Genomic DNA, 23,448 nt, shown 5'->3' with positions numbered 1-23,448 from the left:
ATATTGTATGTCTGAATACTTGTGATACCTTTAGGCACAGGATGTCTGCCTTGGAATGAGCTATTTCTTCCACCTAGGTAAGAGGTATAAATTGAACATTAGTCACTATTTTGAGTAATAGGAGTAGTTGTGTGGCTTTCTTTTGCTATTTGATTTAAATATTCACTTTTTACAATCTGTTTATGGATAACTGTTCTCCTAACACAGGTGTTCTCTTCAGTGGTCACTAGGTGTCTTCTCTTTGGTATTGAATGACGCACTACTCAAACTCTTTCCTTTTGATGGTTTCTCTTGTTTGTGGTTGCACGGTTCTTAACTATAATTTTAATCTCAAGAAATAACACACACTTTTGTGCACCAGGGATACAGTGGTTGATTACTACATGAGAATGAGATTATGTGCTCAAGTATGTTTTTACTGTTTACTAGAGGCCCTGCTGAAGTTGATGGTAGATATACCATATTGAAGAAACACGAGTTGGCTACAAAGGTTATCAAGACTGCTGGATGCATGTGGAAATATGAAATAAAGCACTACTGATTACACTGGACATTGGACTGTAGGGCATTGAATAACTCTTAATTTTGGTGTTCAGGGGATCTTATAATTTAGTGTCGGAAGTCCTGGCTCCCTATTGGAGTGTTTGGTGGCCACATCTTCTCCTTGGAGCACCTCTATGAATTAGCTGTTTCAGATAAATTGGGTACACACATGTTTGCGCAATCTTATGACCTTGCCACTTGTCTATCTTAAGTTGTATGCTGTAACTTTCATTTGTTGTTTCTTAGTTCTGCTAATTTCACAAAACTATATTGATTACCTCTTGCTGTTTTTAGGTTTATCAGTTAATTCAATATCATCCATGTGTGAGTGTGGCTAAAGTATCTGTTCTCCTGCAGATTGGTACGCCTGATTTTAGGAGTGTCAGCTGAGGTATACTTTCAGGATAACAAGCAAGGTACGTAGCATCTAATGGGGAAGTGGAAATGGCAAAAAAAGAATCACTGACATTATTTATGTTTTTCTTGTTCAGATATGATCTACTGTCTGAAGGGTGGCTGACTCACAAACCTTCAGATGCTAAGGATTGCTGACTTACAACCCTTCAGATGCTAAGGATTGCTGACTCACAAGCCTTCAAATGCTAAGGATTGCTGACTCACAAACCTTCAGATGCTAAGGATTGCTGACTCACAAACCTTCAGATGCTAAGGATTGCTGACTCACAAGCCTTCAGATGCTAAGGATTGCTGACTCACAGACCATCAGATGCTAAGGATTGCTGACTCACAAAACTTCAGATGCTAAGAATTAATGACTCACAAGTTCTCAGTTGCTGACTCACAGGTTCCTAGTGCTGAGGATTGTTTTCAGGAGCTAAAGGTTACTGGCTGGTTACCAGAAGGCCAGGTCCGTCAGTTAGAATTGCGAGTGTCACCAAAGATGTGTCTTCTCCGTGAATATCTGCAAGGGTTGACACAGATGTCACTATCGCTGTGTCTTGAATACTAAACCATGTTCAAATTTGCCACCTGTCTCACTGGTTCTGTTTCCTCCTATGGGATTGATAGTTCTCGCTAGAACAGAGCAGATTTAGGGGAACCCACTGCCACATGATATTTATTAGAATCAGTATATCCTCTTCTAAAAAGCCACTAGCAGAACAAGGTCCAGGCGGGTGGACCATGCAATGATCTTCCATGAAGCAGATCGTTGCCATGCTGACCAATTCATAACAGGCAGGAAGCGGCCAAATGATCTGACAGTACCAGTTGGAACCAGGCACTCTCTGGTGAATAAGCCACTGACAGTAATCTCTCTTCACATTGGCTGAGAGTGTAGTGCCAGCACTGAGACAGCAGAACTTTTTCACTCGGCTCAATCCAACCTTGCAATAAAGCGAGAATTAATCGAAAAATGTCAGTGTAACACATGAGACTTGTCCTTACGGCAAAATGTCTGTATGACCACTATAAATATTTGTATTTTCACTTGAATGCATGTACTACAAATATGCTTCATAAGGCCAATTTTAATATTGATAAATATTGGATCCATGGAAGACACAATTTGTAATTTACAGGTATCAATTGCAGAGTAGTAGCAAAAGTCACCACGTTTTGTGACATTAAGACTGCGCTGTTGAATAAACCCCGGGTTCATTGCCACCCATTAAATTTGTAATCGTTCCGTAAAAGTTCCTTTTGATGCTGAGCCTAACTTTGTTCTCAAATGATTATTTTGATTAACTGTACCACATATTTTTTATCAGTTTTGAGTGGTCACATTCTTGGAAGCAGTTTAATTACATTTCAACTGAGCTCTAAAGAAGTACAGTAATTACAACTGTAATTACAAATTTTCCCTGTGGTCAAGTTCATGGAGACCCCAGCAGTTCTACTTTTCCCCTAGAAGAGGTTAATCTAGTTACAAACTGTTTAGCATAACATTCAAAGAAATCAGCACAGTTGATGGCCTGGGTCTTGCCAGCTGCTTGCTCCAGAGCAGGTATATGGACTGCACCCCAGCTTCGTGTGAGCTTCATGGGTAAAGTACAGCCCTGGCACGTGCCCTGCAGGATCTGGCGTGTGCAGCATAGGCGCTGTCATTCTCCATCCTTTTCCTGAGATTTGATTAGGCCGAGCCTTATGGTTTTACTTTGCGAAGTGGCAGTTTTCACTGTCTTTCTGGATTACAGGTGGTTGTTGATGGTTCTTGGACATGAGATCCGGAGCTCAGCTGCCTGTAGGGAAGCGGAGGTTCACCCCATGCATTCTTCTTGTAAATGACGATCAGTTGTGGCGCCAGTGTAGACCGGAGTGTTGTGTTCTGTACACAACTTTTAAGCCTGTAAGGTGGATGATTCTTTGTCACAGGTGCCTCTATGCTTTAAACAGAGACTCAGCAAAGATGAACATCTAAGGATGTGAAGGCAATGAAGAGATTTTCTTTCCATAGATGATCTGGTAGTAGTTGTATAACCACTGTGTTTTTAGTACTTTGTAACATTATTGATAGGGAGAGTGAAGCTCCATAGTAGAGTCAGTTCAGAAAATCAGGACGTGAAAGGATGATAGGTGGTCACCTGGACCTTCTGGGGGAACCCTAGCTCAGGTTAGATTAGTCTTATGGTTCACATAGGATCAAAAGTGCTTCTCATCATTTGGTGTACTCGCAGAGCCTGGGAAATCCACGATCTTTTAGGAGTTACTCTAACTTCCTGAGGTCTGAGCAACCTAGAGGATGGTAGTTCTCCCAGTGTCTGCATGTGAGGATCTCTGTTGTGGATGAGTTGAGTTTAACTTCACTAGTCACATCCATTGGTCGATACATTGAACATTTTCATCTAGACTTGAGCTATTCAGACCGCTCAGACTCCCCAGTTTCAGAGGGATTGGTGTGTCATCTGCTTGGCTGCAGCACGCCCGGTTGCAATGTTTGAGGTAGGCCTTGAGAAAAGTAGAGCAATGATTGCTCTTTGGAGGTATACCTCCTGCTTTGAGGTTGATATGATGTTGACATGAATAAAGAAAGCCAGGTAATGCTCATGTTGTCAGTGAGGTAAGACATTGTGATAAAATGTGCTTTACATGGCAAATAAGCCCAGTAGAAAAAGTATAGGAGTATCATTCTTCCAAACTGTGGTTGTGCGGTCGGCCACGTTGGAGATCAGAGCAGATTCAATGTCTACCCAAGGGTGGATCCCAGTTTATTGGTTTGATGGTGATGTGTTTACTACAAGGACATTTCAGATCAGTTGGCTAAGAAATTAGCCATTTGAGATTTTCCATATGTGCTTGGTGGTATATGAAAGAATGCTGTCCACATGAGGTAAACTTGAAATATTTTGTGAGCATTCATGTATGCGATCAGCATTGCTCGAGTGAATCAGCAGCTGCCTAGTCAATTCAGACATACAGATTCCATGAATTAGAAGCCGCCTACATCACTATGCAAGTCATATGATTAAAGACCCAACAGTATGTATGATATCTTGGGAATACTGACTGCCTCTGGATGCTTGTTTTATTTATTTACAACATATATGTACATTTAGTTTCCACATACAAACCCCACAACTTTAGAAGTAATCTCTTGTAAAACTTGTGTTTGAGCGTCCTTCAGCTCCTTTTTTCACTTTGATGCACAGTACTTACAGCCAAACCTGAAATTCAACTTCGAGTCTGACTTCCCTTCTCACATCTCAAAAGGCTACCGCTCTGCATTGAATATGCTCATAGATATTGTATATTTCTGCTCATTTACATGCAGTAACAAACTCCCATTTTTATTTTGCAGGTCACTGAAGTATGATTAAAAAGGGAAGCGTAATTTAATAACATGAAGCGAAAATCACCACACTGAAGAGGTTTATGTTGAAGAGGTGAAAATGTCTCAGAGCCCCAATAACTAAACAGTACCAAGAAGCCGAGGAGGAAACAGAAGTAGAGAACCCTACTGAAAGTGAAATTGATATCACTAATTCTAAGCATTCATTATACATTGCTGAACAACAATTTCTTTTATCGCAAACGTGGGTTATTAGGGTTATACAGCTCCAGAAATGAAAATGAGTAAATTAATGTCCAGACAGGTCGACTGAAAATAACCTCTTTTGTAAACTCAGTCTACATAAGGAAAGCCCTGGAGAAAAACCAAGTCATATCCGTGCATAGAACTTGAGAATTCTTGTCAGAAAGACCAATCACCTCAACGGTAGTGAACACTCTTTAGTCGGAAGAAGTAAAGAAATCCCTGGTACAAAAGAAACACACCTGGTGGAAAAGAAAGTACAAAGAAAGTCATTGTAAAAGGTCCTTTCCAGTTTCTAGCAAAAGCAATGAAGTTTGCCAAAGTTTGTTTCAGCCATGCTAAACATTGAAATGTGACACCACCAGTGCTCAGGTGCTAGCCACTGCTCTGGAGACCACACACTGGGCATTGAAGAGAAACAATATTCTGCTACCGAGAAATGTGTAATGTAATCTTCCTTCCTTTGCACATGAATAGCCTACACTAAATCAAGATAATAACTTTGTCAGTGTTTTATAACCTGCCAAATAAATGTTAGTAAAGCTCCAGTCAAAAAGTGAACCTAACTCTGCCGGACATGCTTCATATAGACATAACATGGAGACCATATCTCCATGAGAGAAATTTTGAAAGGTTCAATAGATTAGCCTAATTTGCTTAAAGAGGTCACAACACTACAAGTCTAGATAGATTTTCTAGTAGACTCAATACAAGTGTTAAGAATAACACGTGAAGCACATTGAGAGGTTTCGGCTAACAATTATTTAAACGTCCGGATTTTGAAATCGGGTAAAGACTTAATCTGCTGTGTACTCAAGAAAAAACTAACCTGGAGACAATAACCCAAGAAAGAAATCTTTTAAGTGCTCAAAATGTGAGGATGACATTTTCTCGCCAAGATAGTATACACTAAGGAAAAACCTTACAATTACTCTAAATGTCAGAAACTCTTTTGGCAGAAATCTGATTCACTAAAGAGAATTAATACTGGATACATCCTTTAACTAATCTGAATGTCAAAAAAGCTTTATTTGTAAAAAACCTTTCTTAACATGCAAGAGCACAAATAGGGGGAAACCTTTACAGTTCTCAGATTACCAGAACCGTGTTTGTTATGAATTCTCTCACTCAGCATGAGAGAACACATGAGGGGCAAAAACCATACCAGTGCTCTGAATGCAAGAGAACTTTCAGGCACAAACGCAGTCTCACTGAACACAAGAGAACTCACACTGGGGCGAAACCCTATGGGTGCTCTGAATGCCACAAAAGCTTCAATAGGAAAGGCAGTCTCATTAACCATGAGAGAATACACACTGGGGAAAAACCTTATCAGTGCTCTGAATGCCACAAAAGCTTCAGTAAGAAAGTCAGTCTCATTAAACATGAGAGAATACACACTGGGGAAAAACCTTATCAGTGCTCTGAATGCCAGAAAAGCTTCAGTCAGAGATGCAGTCTCACTCGACATGAGAGAACTCACACTGGGGAAAAACCATACCAGTGCTCTGAATGCCAGAGAAGCTTCAGTGTTAAAGCGCACCTTACTCAACATGAGAGAACTCACACTGATGAAAAACCTTATAAGTGTTCTGAATGCCAGAAAAGCTTCAGTCAGATATTCAGTCTCACTCGACATGAGAGACAACACAGTATGCAGAAACCTTATCAGTGCCCTGAATGCCAGAAAAGCTTCAAACTTAAAGACACTCTCACTCGACATGAGAGAACTCACACTGGGGAAAAACCTTACCAGTGCTCTGAATGCCAGAGAAGCTTCAGTGTTAAAGCGCACCTTACTCAACATGAGAGAACTCACACTGATGAAAAACCTTATAAGTGTTCTGAATGCCAGAAAAGCTTCAGTCAGATAATCAGTCTCACTCGACATGAGAGACAACACAGTATGCAGAAACCTTATCAGTGCCCTGAATGCCAGAAAAGCTTCAAACTTAAAGACACTCTCACTCGACATGAGAGAACTCACACTGGGGAAAAACCTTATAAGTGCTCTGAATGCCAGAAAACCTTCCGTCAGAAAGGCAGTCTAACTCAACATGAGACAAAACACACTGGACAGAAACCTTATCAGTGCTCTGAGTGCCAGAAAAGCTTCAGGCTTAAAGTTTGCCTTGCTCAACATGAAAGAACTCACACTGGGGAAAAACCATACCAATGCTCTGAATGCCAGAGAAGCTTCAGCATTAAAGGTAGCCTTACTGAACATGAGAGAACTCACACTGGGGAAAAACCTTATAAGTGTTGTGAATGCCAGAAAAGCTTCAGTCATAGAGTCAGTCTCACTTACCATGAAAGAAAACACACTGGGGAAAAACCTTATAAGTGCTCTGAATGCCAGAAAAGCTTCCTTCAGAAAGGCAGTCTCATTCTACATGAGAGACAACACAATGGACAGAAACCTTATCAGTGCTCTGAATGTCAAAAACATTTCAGGTTTAAAGTCAGTCTAACTGAACATGAGAGAACCCATGCTGTGGAAGAAACCATACCACTGCTCTGAATGCCAGATGTGCTTTAGTGTTAAAGGTTGGCTTGCTTGACATGAGAGAACTCACACCGGGGAAAAACCTTAAAAGTGTTGTGATTGTTGGAACAGCTTCATTCAGAGAGTGAATCTCATTTGCCATAAAAGGAAACACTCTGGGGAAAAAGCTTATAAGTGCTCTGAATGCCAGAAAAGCTTCAGTCAGAAAGGCAACCTCACTCTGCATGAGGGAAAACACACTGGACAGAAATGCTATCAGAGCCCTGATAGTCAGAAAAGCTTCTGTTGTCAATCCATTCTCTCTGTGCATGAGAGAAGCCATACTGGGCTTAAATTGTGCCTCTTTTCTGAGTGCCACAAAAGTTTCAGTCTGACTACATGAAAGAGCCCATGCGAGCGAAGTACCTTATCAGTGCCCTGAAAACTGGAAATACGTCTGTGAAAAAACTACTGTTTTATACTGCGAAAGAGCCTACACTGAAGAAAAAACAATAACCAAGACCAAACTGTAGCTCTACGCTTGCAGAGGCATGTCACAAAATGCAAAGGATGAACAACTACTTTTCAGTCCAAGGATAAAAAGAAGAAACAACACATTAAAAGCAACGTGCAAGAAAACTGGACCAGAATACAAATGCCTGTAAGAGAGCACAAGAATATAGTACAAGGTACATTAAACTCTTAAAGCAATTTAGTAGCTACTCCGAGTGAAAGTAAAAGTCATAGCTCAGAGTAATAAAGTCTGCCCAATTATTTTCCGTCTTAAAGCCTCATCGTCCGGACACAAGGGATTTATTGGAACTCAGTAAGTTAATTGAGAAAAAAAACAATGCATTTCCATACTAAACATTCAGAGAGCAGGATCATTTGAAGAAATCAATCCCATGCTGATAAGTAGCAGATGACTGAGCGGCTATGCATTGAGCTGTTACATCTTGGTTGGAGAAGAGAGACCAATAATGGTTGTTCACAATAGTGGCGTGAACATAAAATGGTTACTGTGCGCACAGAAAAAACTTGTAAATCAGGAAAAATAAATTACGTTCAAAAAACAAAACTTCTCCAAGTACTAGCATGCTGACAACAGACAGTTTAATCTCTGTGTTCCTGACTAGTGGCCAACTCGTGGGCCTGACGGTATTCCAATTGAGTTTGATAAAGTTTTTCTTCACACACTGTTGAATGTTTGCGACAATTGTTTGTTCAGTAATAGATTGATACTATTTGGGTTCTTTTGTTGAGGCACCAATTATTGTCCTAGCTAACCAGGATTAAGACCATAAACATGCAATTCATTTCAGCCCTTTTTGTTTTATTAAGCAATACTGACAAAAATTTTCGCAAATAGGGGCCCAGCTTTCCAAACATGTGTAAATCCGTTAATCACAAAGTCACACCACTTGTGCAATATATTAAACCCATTTTACAAGTTGGAATTGTTTTCTGATTCTCAAAATTGGTTTTGCGATCCATTCTGAATCAAAATGATATGTATCAATAGTTTATGACTGCCATTTTAGTCGCAAGCCATTGATCAGTTGCCCAGACCTCAGGGGAAGTGGTAACAGATTTGAAAAGTTGTCCCCTTGGGCCCCATTGTATTTCCACTCAGAAATCTTATCATAAGATATTAAATCATAAACAAATTGCAAAATATTGGTTTGTAATTTGAAACCACTGTTTGTGACCTGTCTCTTAGTGCATTGGACCCATACACTTTTAAAAGTGATCTGAGCCAGTTTTTCTTATGATCAATTCTATATTTAGAGACCAGATTATCATCCAGTAACACCACTGCTTCCCAACCGTTTTTATACCACAAACTTTGGCGACCCACCTAGCTTTAATGGATTGTTTCTAAATGTCATGACCTTGACCTAGCCCTTCAATATCGGACTGTGGCCAAGATAATGATCTTCCCATAGACGGTGAACTGCACTGGAGTCTGAAGCTGGAACACTATTCCAAGTGGGGTGCTGGCCTGTGGCATCCATACACTAAAATTGTAAGGCTTCTGAAAATGTTGGGGTTGATACCAATGATTTTAGGAAATTTGAGAAACCCCTTTGGCGGCAGAGTATGGGGTAAGACCTAATAGCTAGTTTTGTGTTAAAATGAGGCTTTGTGATGCAGTTAGACTCCATATATATGTGTATATTTTATAGTTTTGTCTTGTGTGAACACGGCCCAAGTGCATTGGAGCACTTGACATGAGCACCAGATTACACTACAGAAGGTCAGATTAGTTTTATCATAAACACGGAAGATTAAGTAATTTGCCCAGAATTAAAGGACCTTGAGTCGACACCAGGACACAAACCAGGTTCCCCAGAACCAAAATCGGCAGCTCTAGTAGTTTGGTCACATATATATTTCTCAATTTATGACAAAGTCATACACATGTCGAATGGTTGTCTATCATGTATAGTGATCACAGTCTGTTTTGAAATGGCTTTGTGAAGTAAAATACCTGCAGCAACTAATACTGGAAGGTGTACCTAGAATTTTTCTTGCGAATACTTGTAAATGTTTGTTTTAAAACTTATCTTAGGTGTATTGTTCAGCACTTTTGCACTAGTGCACAACCTGGGCTAATCATTTTAAATATGACTTACATATAGATCAGAACTTTCGCGACTTACCAATTATCGGCTCAGACTCACCAGTGGGTACCGAGCCACAGTTTGAGAAAAGCTGCACTAGACCCATGTGTAATGTATAAGTCTAGGCTGGTTCATTTTCATCATTTATGAGTATTTTTGCACAGGTTGCAGAAAATGTTAATTATACATTTTTATTTAAAGCAATTTATTTCACTTTGACACAGTTTTCCCAACTGTTATAGCAAGAGGAACTAAGTTGTGTTGTGTATTTGCCCCTCCTGCATCCATACTAGGTGCTGAATTCTTGCTTTGTTTCATCCATAAATCTTATGTAAATTAAGTTATAATATGTGGGGTAATTAAATGAGACACTGATAACTTTTTGTTGGTCATTATTGATCCTACCACTGTAATTCCGAACATCTTGGAACTCTTTGTTTTGTATTCCAGAGTTTCAGTTTATGCTTCACATTGAAAAAAAACTAAATGTTTTTAACTAAATATGTATTTTACTACTAGCTTGTTTAAAGGTATTGATTTGATATAGCTTCATTCTCTTTATATAGCTTCATTCTCATATATATATATTACCTACTGGCGGTCGCCAGTAGGTATATATAGTTAGGATTTTTTCTCTATGGGTTTTTTGAAAATTCTATGTCTAATAACTTTGGCGTTTGTGGACGGAATTGGCTGAAATTTTCAGGAAAATGGCACATTTTGTTTCTGAGCAGCCCTTGAAAATTTGGGGGGGGTTCGTCCAGTGGGGGCCGAGAAAAAAGGGGGGTCCCAAAACGTGTTTTTAACATTGAGTTTTCCATAGGGCGGTTGGCCTCACTTTTAGCCCGAACGGCTGAATGGATTTGCACGAAACTTGGCAAAATTGTAGGGACTGGTAGCCCGATGTGCCTTTTGTAGGTCTCAATATATGTGCTCCAGTGGATTTTGAGAAATTAACGTTTAAAAAAAGATATATATCTGTAAGCGCGGACCAGGCAGCGCTCTGGTTCGCGGACTTTTCGCGCAACGGAGCTTTGTGAAGCGAAGCTGATTGGTTCTCCGGCGTCTGTCAACATTCCAAACAGTCCGTAGCGGCCGCCATCTTGTCTCTCGGTAGGATCGAGAGACAAGAGGAGGTCAAAACAAAGGGGGAAATAACTATAAGGGGGCATAGTAGATCCTCGCTGACCCCCTAGGTTTGATGTGGAGGTTTTAAAAGGGCCCCGCGGGGCAAAAAAAAATAATAAAAATAATAATTGAACGGCTGAATGGATTTGCACGAAACTTGGCAAAATATTAGGGACTGGTAGCCCGATGTGCCTTTGCTAGGTCTCAATATATGTGCTCCAGTGGATTTTGAGAAATTAACGTTCAAAAAAAGATATATATCTGTAACAGCGCTCCGCTTCGCGTAACGGAGGTTTGCGAAGCTGATTGGTCATTCTGTCACTGGGCTATAGTTGGGCTACATCTGGCTGATATTTGGGCTACATTTGTTTTTTTGTGTGTCTGGCGGCCATCTTTGGGCTACATTGGGCTACATTGGGCTTCATTGGGCTACATTCGGCTAATTAGCAAATAGCTCATCGCAAACTAGGAATGGTAAAGAATCGCTATTTATTCCTTAAAGTTCGCTATTTAGGAAATGCAAATAACTTTGATGATACATATGGCGGTTCATCTCTAACAAGATAAGAAGCATAGGGATACATTTATGATGACTGGCGCATCACCAGGGATGTGTTAGTCATTCTGTGCCGCTGTTCCGTCACCTATGGTGTGCTGCATTTACAATGCGGCGCATCATGGGGCAAAAACAGCACAGATGCGTGATGTATCTGTGCCGTAAAGGTGGCGCATTGCTGGAGTTGTATCGCAAGTGTGATGAAGCTCCAGCAAGGGTCGGGGGTGCCCCTGTCGCAGGGTTTCTGTTCTCACACAGAACTGTGGACAGAGGATTGGAACCTCGGCGAATGCATTGCTGGAGTTGTATCGCAAGTGTGATGAAGCTCCAGCAAGGGTCGGGGGTGCCCCTGTCGCAGGGTTTCTGTTCTCACACAGAACTGTGGACAGAGGATTGGAACCTCGGCGAATTAGGGTGTCCCAAAACTCACGTTAGTAATCAAAAACTATTTAGCAAGCTAGGTACAGTGTCACATTGGATATAACAAACTCTCAATGTTTAGACAATCCAGAATATGAACTTATAGTACCTCAGGATACGTGGAACTCATGAACAGTCGGTCGTTATAGATTTCTTAGAAACCAGAACATGGAGTTAAGAAGAACAGATGTGTATTTGAAATGTTTATTTACTAATGCCGTCTTCTCAGGCGTAGTACCTTAGATAATAAAAGTACACATATTATCAGTAGCAAAATTACCAGCATAGTTACTAGTACATAAAAAGTGAATGGTGATAGTATGTTAACATGCTGTAAATGAATAAGAGTTAGCAACACTTATAAGCAGCCGCGGGCCGTGGAGGGAGTTACGGTGAGGCAGGGAGGCGGGGAGGGGGAGAAGCAGGGTGGAGAATACAAGTACACATATTATCAGTAGCAAAATTACCAGCATAGTTACTAGTACATAAAAAGCGAATGGTGACAGTATGTTAACATGCTGTAAATGAATAAGAGTTAGCAACACTTATAAGCAGCCGCGGGCCGTGGAGGGAGTTACGGTGGGGCAGGGAGGCGGGGAGGGGGAGGGGCAAGGTAGAGAGGGCTCCACCCTGCTTCTCCCCCTCCCCGCCTCCCTGCCCCATCGTAACTCCCTCCACGGCCCGCGGCTGCTTATATCTCACCCTCCCTAATACACATATTATATTATTTGCTAAGAAGGTCTCTTTGTGTTGGTTTAGGGCGTGCCCATACTTTAGTGTCTTAGATTTGAAGGAATCACATCAGCATACACCAGCTCTCTCTTCATGTGAACCGCATCAACTGTTGTGTATGTGTGTTCGGCAAAGCAATATAAAACCCGCCTCATGCCCAGAATTGGCAGAAGTTGCACTTATGTTATGAGTATGAAGTCGTGGAGATCAGACCTCATAACAATTCTGTATCGTGTTGTTCTTGAAACTTTAGCACTCGCTGTACAGATATAGTTTAACAAGTAAAGCAGATAGTAGACCAATAACATATTATTCTCATGTAAACCACGATGAACTACTAGGTGGAAAGCTAAAGCAACAACTAAGTGTCGTGTGCAGAAGTTGCAAAAAAGGAAAAATGGCGTTTAAACCGGTAATGAGCCCATGCTAACTTAACACGGTGTAAAGATATCCAGGACCTAGATGACACCTCCTCATGATCCGGAAACGAACTGAATAAGATAATAGAAGTGCCATCTCATGAGAGCAGATTGCAAGTTTATATGTGGACGGTCCGCAAGGTAAAGCATTAAAAACTAGGAAAATTCAATGCTAAAGAAAAATAAAACAGCCAAGTACTTTATCGAGTCTTAAGCCAATAGGCAAGGTAAATAATAAAAACTTGACAAATAAGTCAATGAATTGTCAATGAAATGCTAGTACTCAGCATATCAAACATGTAAAAGGTCTATGACATAACTGTGTATGCAAAATAAGCTGCAACAGCCTCCAATAGGAAGTCACCGTCTTCATCCGAAAACAGTTCAGCCATCCAATTTAAAAGCGGAAAAGAACATACGTGCTCTCCCAGCACCGGATCCTCTATCACCATCAGAGGACAGCTCGGTGGGTTTTCAAGAAAGCTCTGTTCCAAGAAAGACTATGCTGCCGCCAGTAAATTCCAGGGACCAAGTAGTCCATGCATCAATGCCACAGCCATAATCCTTTCGCCAGGACAAACCAACTTGTGAGTAATGATAGGAGTCATCAGCTGATTAAAGTCGACGTCAGGAGAAACCGGTCCGCAGAGACACAAATCAATGGCCCAATCGAAATCACAGGTCAGGCAGTGAAATACAGGCTGGACACAGGTGAAGTAGGAGAACCGAAAAGATAATCCATATGCCGTGCTTAATATCGCCAACGGCATTGTGCCATAATATTCTAGCATGCGATTGCGGAACAGTGTCAGCAGCTGCAGGGTCGGAGGTTGCATAGGAGGGACATCCATATTTAAAAATGTAAAAAAGCACAAGAGCGTCCGCTGGTAATGCAAGTAAAAATGCCAATCCACGAACCAGAGTGCAGAAAATACAATGAAAGGAAGCAGGGATGACTCCAAAGATTTTCTCAAATGAAGTCACGAGACCACTGGTAACAACTTTAAAAAAGTGTGCCAGGGATTTTGTGGAGGATGCGTTAAAGATAGTCGGAAACATGTTGCTGAAATTGAAAGGCAAACCTGTGTACGGGTGTTCGCTATGTGAAGTACGAAAGTTTCACGGGCCGAACTCAAGGCCACCTCTCTCTGAGACAAAAGAGCTCTTATTCTTGCCATGCCGTTGAAAGGTGTCCCAAGGTTGGTATTTGTGGCCAGATTGAAAACTCCCTATGTTCATGTGTGGGAGGAAATAGAACATTTCTGCAGCAAATAACCCGTTCACTTACTGTTACGATAAAAGGAATACTTTTAATTAACTCAGAACAATCTTCATTATTGAGCATCAAATAACTACCATTTTCCAACAACTTGAACGTGGGGATGATAGCAGGAACTGGCGTGCCTTGCAACACGCAAGCCATATTTGGTCGGTGTTTGTTGCATGAATCGTGTAACTGTATGTGCCTACACATTAGTGAATGATCTGGCGTCTCAGTGCATTCCTCTCCATTCAGATAAACTTCTTGATCATCTTTGAAACATCTGTATGTGTATGGAAGCGACCAGACCTCATGAACAAAAGCACTACCTAAAGGTTCATAACGACCTATTGGTATATATTTCATACAATTTGAAAACTTATATAAAGCAAAAGGCAGCGTTATTAAACCGTGGATAAGGCATGTTGCCAAAAAACCCGCAATCCTCTGCTGATGATGTCACTGAGCATGTCATGAATGATGTAATATGTGACATCATCAGCAGTGGATTATGGGTAATGGTATCTCTAGTTTACTCCCCTATAGCTGTCTTTCTTTTAACATAAGTGTGTGTTTCCTTCCCTTATACTTACTGTTTTTGGTTCGCTTCCAGTTCGCGTACCAGCGAGCGAACTAGGAAGCGAACTAAGAGAAATAGAGGTTGGCACAGTTCCAAATATTGTACCAATTTTTTAATAACGGGGAGGTAGTTCTGAAAAGAACTTTTTTTTTTATTTTTCTGAACATTTTTTTACTGTTTTTGAATTTTTCGGAACAGTTTTATATTTTTTTGGGTTTTTCTTGGAGGGGGCAATGAAAACGATTCATTGTAAAGGGCTCAACAGGAGCAACAAAACAAAAAAAAGAAGTATTTATTATTTTGGGCGTTTCGGACAAACTTGCATATGATAGTCAATAGCTCTGTTGATCAGAGTGATGCTTTTTTCTCCGTAGGAAATGAATCCATCGCAAAATGCGCAGGTGTGTTTTACATCACCAAATCTCATTTGTATATTTGGCACCATCTCCCTGCCCTCTGGTCCCGTTACTTCCGGTACAACAGATCTTCTGGCCATAATAGGGAGATTATCTAGGTCGTTCCGAAACTGTGCAGCACTGTAGTTGTTAGGATGCCACCTAGTCATATGGCGATGCATTGTGTAGTTTCCGAAACTGTATTTTTTGTCGGTCCCTCTGGACAGTCTATCTTGACATATAAGGCAAGTTACGTATCTTGCATTTACTTTTTTCTGACCTTTGGGAATTTTAAAAAATTGCCAAATGAAGTTTTCTTTCCGGTGAGACGTCTTGGGCTGCTCAGGCAAAAACTGCCTCTCTTCGTGCTCGTCCTCCTGTTCCTCTTCTTCTTCTTCTTGTTGAATTACAACTTGAGCAGGTGGTCCACTCTTCCTTGGATGTGGTGGAGGTGGTGGGGAAGCACCAGCTGAAGCTACTAAAGAAGCCATTGCTCAGTGATCACAAAGGGTCTTTCTCTCACAATGATGAAAGTCAGAGTGAGGAAAGAAGGAGGGATTTTCATCATTTGGGAAAAACAAGAGTTCTCAACCAATCAAAAGTGTTCATTTTAGATTATATGACCTAGTCTTACATCATTAGGAAACCAAAAGTGAAATGAACCAATGAAAAGTGTTATTACCAAGTCACATGACTTGCTGTGTTTACGTTAAGCGCTTTGCAGGGCCTCCCGGTTTGCTTCCAGAAACCTGCGCTTTGCGACTCGCTTCGCGTACCAGTTCGCTAACGTAGCACGTCATATGACGTATCACGCGACAACGTGAAACGTCATGCGGACGGGAAGCGTCACGATGTTGTTTTCTAACGCGGCACTTGCGGTAAAGAAACGTTTACCGGCTCGCGGTCTATTTCGCGGCATCAAGGTCAGCTAACGGGAAGCTTCCCGATTCGCGAAGCGGGAACGAAGAAAAAAAAATATTTAAAAAAAAAATTATTCATAAACATAAAATATATTTTTGGATTTAAAGAAGAATACATTTTACAGCTACAGATATTAGCTGTTAAAAAACCAATGAAATTCACAGAAAAAACCATAGGTTATAGACCATATATAGTTAGGAATTAGCATTTACAAAACCTTGAAAATTCACTGAAAAAACCATAGGTTATAGACCATATATAGTTAGGAATTAGCATTTAGAAAACCTTATTTTACTCACACAAAACCATTGAAATTCCATATATAGTTAGTTGCACTAACTATATATCGCGCACCCGCAATCCACTGCTGATGATGTCACATATTACATCATTCATGACATGGTCAGTGACATCACTGATGACATCACTGATGACATCTCAAATGACATCACTGATGACAACATCCAGTGACTGTATGTTTCTGTAAAGTTAAAATATGTCTTAGATATTGAAGAATGAGTGGATGTATAAGTGTCTGGATGAAGGATTTAGTAGGTGCGTGACTGACTGTATGAGTGAGTGATTAAATGTGTCTCACTGAATGCATGGGTTAGTGACTAAACTGTCTTAATTTGTGCATCATTATGTCTGTTGTGATGTAAACTGCTGCATGTGTTGATCATTAGCTATACGAGAGGCTATATGTGTTATTAATTGGTTGCCCAAGTATTTCTATGGGAGATTGAGTTTGTGTGGGGGTGGCTGGGAGGTGTGTGACTCTGTGCATAGATGTGTGAGCAGTTGATTCACTAGGTGTATGAGTTCAAGAGTGCATGTGGAAAAAGCTACATGGGCGGTTGACTGTGTGCATGAGTGTATTGATGAGTGAATGGATATCTCAATGCTACATGTCATAGTAAGTACATATGTAAAACACAGTACATGTGAGAGTTGGCATATATAAATAACTGTGCATGAGAGCCACTGAATGTGTGAGTGGCTGTATGGATCATTGTGAACTTGTATCAGGGATTGTATAAGAGAGTAAATATGTGTTAGTATATGTTTGAATAAGTAAGGTGTGTATAACTGTATAGTTGAGGAAATGGAGGTGAGATTGTTTCTTTGCATGACTGACTAGGTGTGTGAGTAACTCCATGGATGAGTGACAGTGTGTGAGTGTCTGTATACACTGAGTGTATCTAAGGTTATATTAGAGTCTGAAGAGGTTTATCGTATTAGCACAAGAATGATGTCAAATGAGATGTCATCAGTGATGTCATCAGTGATGTCATTTGAGATGTCATCAGTGATGTCATCAGTGATGTCACTGACCATGTCATGAATGATGTAATATGTGACATCATCAGCAGTGGATTGCGGGTGCGCGATATATAGTTAGTGCAACTAACTATATATGGAATTTCAATGGTTTTGTGTGAGTAAAATAAGGTTTTCTAAATGCTAATTCCTAACTATATATGGTCTATAACCTATGGTTTTTTCAGTGAATTTTCAAGGTTTTGTAAATGCTAATTCCTAACTATATATGGTCTATAACCTATGGTTTTTTCTGTGAATATATATATATATAAGAATGAAGCTATATCAAATCGATTCCCTCAAACAAGCTTGTAGTAAAATATATATATAGCTAATGTAATATTTCGCCATTATATATCATCATGTGACTCTTAGTACAAAAGAGCGGACACAATGCACTTTGCTTTTTAGACTGTTTTCCTACTGTGACCAAGGCTGTTGCCGAAACGCGTAAGGAATGAAATCAGTGAGCTGCTCAAACCGCTGTGATTAAAGCTCTGCTTCCAGAAAGGGCATCTGTGTGTTTTCTGTCGGCGGTGACGATGGACAGGCTGCCCCATGCTCGTTGTTTTAGAGGCCGCCCTGCAGGGTCGAGGCTCCTTGTACTTGGGGACTTGTTTTTGCATATATATGGACCAAACACATCGTAAGATGGTAGCGCTTCATCGATGATTTATTCATCGTATGGGACAGACCATTAGAGATGGCTAAAGAATATATCAAGATTCTGAATACCAATATGGTTAATCTTGAATTTTCTGGAGAAGTCAGTAAACTATCTAGATCTTAACATTTATGTAGAAAATGATAATTTGAAGACCAGACTTTTCCGTAAAGCCACTGCGGGGAATTCTGTCCTGCAAGCATCTAGTAGCCACCCCACTAACTTGGTGAGAAGTATCCCCTATGGGGAACTCCTGAGAATCAAGAGGAATTGTTCTGACGATAGTGAGTTTCATAGAGCTGCCAGAGAAAGCATACAACGTTTCCTAGTACGAGGATATAGCCAGGAAACTTTGAGTGAAGCCTATGGAAAGGTTAATGTGATAAAAAGAAAGGATCTGCTGAAAGATAAAATTGCATCTACGAGCGACTCCGGTACTAGTGATGGTAAATTCCGTCTCATCACTACCTTTTCTAGTGATGCAGGGAGTCTAAAAAGGGTTATGATATATGTTAGTCCTCTTTTGATGTGGACGAGTGCTTCGAAGACTGTAAGGCTGCAGAAGAAGGGAAGTACCCGAAACGCGTCCATACATCAGTCTGATGCTTAATTGTCTGGCGAGGGCATTTGTTCTTACCAAAATAAAGCTTTTGGGGTAAAAGCTCTTTGTGCCCGAGTGCGTCTCAACTGTTGGACCAACCCCCTGAGCATGATATATATATATATATATATATATATATATATATATATATATATATATATATATAAATGGAATGTTACACTAGATGAGAAACAAATTATCGAACTGCGACTAAAAAATTATGGTAATTAGTATTTCGACAGTTTTCATGCTGATGTAATGAATATAAACACAATAAGATGGCGGTGCACCTGTGTGATAAAGGCTGTGAGTGGTGGCAGAAACGCGTTACTGCGTACTTTTGCCAAGTACAATAAAACGAAATTGCTAGCAGTATCCTGTGTCTGCATGAATCCTATGGGAGGTGACACACGCTGATGATTTACTGTGTGCCTATAAATTTGTATTTATTTAATGTAGTTCAATTATGTAATTGTTTTAATGTAATTTCATTTTCATTTTCATTAAATTCCATTTTAACTTAATACAGATCTTTTACAACCGTATACGCTATCCATCCCTGAGCCCTAACACTCCCTACTACACTTTTACAGTACAGATCTCTAAGCCGTAACAACTGGCAGTTCAGCTGGAAGCAAACAGGTCCACCCTGCATGAATCCATGGTCAGACCTGGGGATTTAGCATCCGATCGTTGGGATGCAAGAGAAACTTGCAGTTCCAGTCTGCTACGTTGTTCCGACCCTGAAATTTTTTTGTTACCACTGCAATCCTGTGGCATAGGCGGAAGTAGCATAAGTCTTTGGTGATTTCCGACAGCATACAATATCTGGTTCTGCTTAGCTTGTTTATATAGTAAATAGCTGATATGTTGTCCATTATCAGAAGAATGCAACAGTTGGTTTTTCAGGGGCACAGCATTTTTGTTGTGAAGTAACCTGCTAGAAGCTACAGACTTGGCTCCCCAACACCATCAGCTTGCATCTGATTCGATCATCAGATCCAGGAAGGCCTGAAAATGGCTCCAAGCCTCCATGTGTTGCAACCACCAGGTTTCTTCTACTCTTGCTTCCTGAGATAACGGGATCTGTGAGTTGTAAGTCAGTCCATGACAAAGAAAAGGGGTCTGTATTGCAGAGGACCCATGGAAATCACCTGAACTGAGGAACCCAAAAGAACCACCAATCTGGCAACGTATTTCAACAAGACAGTCTGTTTGCTCAACTCAGGTCGCCGCTCCCTCCCTCATGATCGTCTTCAGCTTTTGGGAGGGAAGAAACAACTGAGTCTTGACAGCATCCACCTGGAATTCCAGAAACTCCATTTGTTGCAAAGGGGCCATAACTGACTTGTGATTCAGCCAAATCCCAGTTCTTGCAACAACTTGATTGTGTAGGCAATATGCTGGAGGAGAACCCTTTGAGTCTGAGCAATAATGATCATATAATTGCGATAGACGATCACTCTCACACCCTTCTCCCTGAGCGTTTCAACCACCGACTTGGTGATGGCACAAGGAGCTCAGGGCACATCAACGGGAAGGGCAACATATTCGAACTATTTAGAATGCCATTGAGATTGCCAGAAACTACAGTGGAGGGCGAAGATGGATATCGTAAGGTAGGTGTACTTGAGGTCCAGGTGGCCCATCCCGTCCCTTTCCCGAAGCATGTCTCTGGAAGATGGATATCTTCCATCTTGAAGTGGTGATAGACCACCAATTGGTTGAAGTGTTGCAGATTGATGGCTAGCCTGTGCCCCCCTCCTTCTGCTGTACCAGGAAGATAGTGCTGCGAAATCCCCAGGGGTGAGAAAGAGAGAGGACTCTAGACGGCTTAAGGGTCTATAAATCTCACCTGTTGTTGGGAAAAGTGGAGCCGGTTAGGTATTCTGCTCTGGGAGGGCACCTGAGTAAGTTCTATTCTGACGCCTTAAACTGTATTGAGCATCCAAGTGGTGTTGGAAATGTTGGCCCAGTTGTGTACAAAATAGCCAATTCGGCCCCCAAGAGTACAAAAGAGGAAGGAATAATTGTTAGCTATAAACTGTGTGTGGCATTGGTCTGGTTTTCTCGGTACGAGCCTCTGTTCAAGTCATTCCTGAAGCCAGCTCAGAGTCATCATGCCAGCATCTGCAAATGGGGGTGGGGTCGCACACTACTCACACACCGGCAGTATCGCCCCTAAGGACTATGGTTAATGTACTTACGTGTTCCGCGATGCATCTGCTTTCGATTCTCTGCTATCTTCGCTGTCTTCGCCATCCCTGGACACGTGTTTTGGGGTATCACCCCTCGTCAGCAGGGATAGGCCGTGTTCTGGGGTTGCCGGTGGCTGCCAAATATCTGCCAGGTTTAGTACCACTCAGGCTCGCAGGTGCGGGGTCCCAGGCTCGTCAGCCAACTGCTCAAGGGAGCTTTAACATTACAAATGGGGGTGGGTTCGCACACTACTCACACACCGGCGGTATCGCCCCTAAGGACTATGGTTAATGTAGTTACGTGTTCCGCGATGCATCTTCTTTCGATTCTCTGCTATCTTCGCTGTCTTCGCCATCCCTGGACACGTGTTTCATGTGCTCTTATACATGATGACAAGTATAAGAGCCTCCTTGGTCAGAAACCTGCTGATCTTGCGAATTCTGCGGAGATGAAAAAAGCAGGAAGAGGTAACTGCATTGATTTGAGGCTTCATTGATAGGTCTTTACAAATGATGACGCCAAGACTCTTCACCGAATCGGCAGGACGAGGAGGTGAACCCAGAGAAGAAGGCCAGGAGCTAGCATTCCAGGGGTTGGCAGGCCCACCCGTAAGGACTAGCTCCGTTTTGTCGGGGTTGAGCTTCAACTGGCTGTGGTACATCCATTCACTAATAGAAAGCATGATGGATTGGAAGTTAGTACGGGAAACAGGGGTGGAGTTGAGGGTGAAAACCAGCTGAAGGTCATCAGCATAGTTGAAGATGGTAACCGGGCTATTGCAGAGGGAAGCTATCAGGGGTTGCATATAGAGGTTGAACAAAAGAGGGGATAAGGCCGAGCCCTGAGGGACTCCGCAGGACAGACTAGAGTAAGATGCCGCAAAAGTGGATAGGTGAACCGCCTGGGTGCGCTGATGCAGAAAGGATCTGATCCACCTTAGCGCCAATCCCTGGACACCAGCGTTATTGACACGGTCAATCAAAATTTCGTGATCGACCTTGTCAAAGGCCGCCGATAGATCCAGTAGCACAAGTGGCTGTAAGATGTTTTTATCGGCGCCCTTCCTAAGCTCATCCATCACAGTCAAAATAACTCTTTCCACATTTATCAACAATGAAGGCAGATATGTCTTTGCTGAGGGCTGCCTGTATGTATGTATTCTTGGGATCTATTTACATGCCAAACACAGACCAGCCCAACTCCTGAATCTCCTTGTGAGATGTCCTGGTGCAATAGACGGGTATGCCATGGATATAAGGGAGAGACTACAGCAGTGTCCTAGATATCCATCTCAATCTGCCACACTCTCCTGTCCCCCAGGCGGCAATCCATCTCCGTGATTAACACGTCACCCCGCTGGGCCCGAAACGGGGCACTGTCAGATGCCTGGAGAGTGCACAATCCTACCTTTATACAATATTGGCACTACTCAGCCCCCGCGCTACTTCGTGGGCTCTGTCCCTTTCAGAGGTGGCAGAGTGGGCTAAAGAACGGTGATGGATTAAACCCAGATCTGTGACTGGGGGTGAATGTTTTACCATTGTGCAACATTCCGTCCATCATCTTGTGTGTTTTGCTGTTCACCCTATGTGGGCAGGGTATGCTCAGACGTGAGTCCCTTGCTCCCTTTGCCACTGGATTCAAGCAAGCCTGGCTGAAGACGGCTGACAGCCAGAAACCGGTCCTAGGAAGCTTGTTTCCGGTTCAGGAAATACATGGCTTGGCAGTTCGGGCTGGACTGTTCCCATGACGCACAGGGTCAGACTGATTTGCATATAGCCATGTCTGAACTGGGGTGGCAGAGTGGGCTAAAGAACGGTGATGGATCAAACCCAGATCTTTTGACTGGGTGTGAGTGTTTGATTGGTTCTGATGCTCCGTCCATCACCACCCCCTTTTGTACAGCTTTTGGCCGCCATAAGTGTGGCAGGGTATGGTCAGATGTGAGTCCCTTGCTCACTTTGCCACTGGATTCAAGCAAGCCGGGCTGAAGACGGCTGGAATGCCAGAAACCGGTCCTCGGAAGCTTGTTTCCGGTCCAGGGAAAGCATGGCTTGGCAGTTCGGGCTGGACTGTTCCCATGAGGCACAGGGTCAGACTGATTTGCATATAGCCATGCCTGAACTGGGGTGGCAGAGTGGACTAAAGAACGGTGATGGATCAAACCCAGATCTTTTGACTGGGTGTGAGTGTTTGATTGGTTCTGATGCTCCGTCCATCTCCACCCCCTTTTGTACCGCTTTTGGCCGCCATAAGTGTGGCAGGGTATGCTCAGACGTGAGTCCCTTGCTCACTTTGCCACTGGATTCAAGCAAGCCGGGCTGAAGACGGCTGGAATGCCAGACACCGGTCCTCGGAAGCTTGTTTCCGGTCCAGGATAGGCATGGCTTGGCAGTTCGGGCTGGACTGTTCCCATGAGGCACAGGGTCAGACTGATTTGCATATAGCCATGTCTGAACTGGGGTGGCAGAGTGGGCCAAAGAACGGTGATGGATCAAACCCAGATCTTTTGACGGGGTCTGAGTGTTTGATTGGTTCTGATGCTCCGTCCATCACCACCCCCTTTTGTACCGCTTTTGGCCGCCATAAGTGTGGCAGGGTATGCT

The 23,448-nt window shown here is 42.1% G+C and overlaps 1 protein-coding gene across 2 annotated transcripts in view; it reads left to right on the top strand.

Annotated features, from left to right (window-relative positions):
- The window catches only part of LOC144807604 (uncharacterized), a 272,324-nt gene extending 262,303 nt beyond the window's left edge, over positions 1-10,021 (top strand). The window contains exons 5-7 of one of the 2 annotated variants that reach the window (XM_078673241.1): positions 1-77; positions 901-959; positions 4,301-10,021. In XM_078673241.1, the coding sequence (XP_078529367.1) occupies positions 5,649-7,055 (1,407 nt within the window). In that variant the 5' untranslated portion in view covers positions 1-77; positions 901-959; positions 4,301-5,648 and the 3' untranslated portion in view covers positions 7,056-10,021. The remainder of the gene's footprint in view (positions 78-900; positions 960-4,300) is intronic. The other variant, XM_078673242.1, reaches the window with a different exon arrangement.
- The last annotated feature ends 13,427 nt before the right edge of the window (positions 10,022-23,448 follow it).

This window comes from Lissotriton helveticus, unplaced genomic scaffold (assembly GCF_964261635.1).
Source record: "Lissotriton helveticus unplaced genomic scaffold, aLisHel1.1 SCAFFOLD_404, whole genome shotgun sequence".
Taxonomy (NCBI): domain Eukaryota; kingdom Metazoa; phylum Chordata; class Amphibia; order Caudata; family Salamandridae; genus Lissotriton; species Lissotriton helveticus.
The sequence above is the reverse complement of the archived record's forward strand: the minus strand, read 5'-3'. Positions and strand labels throughout refer to the sequence as shown.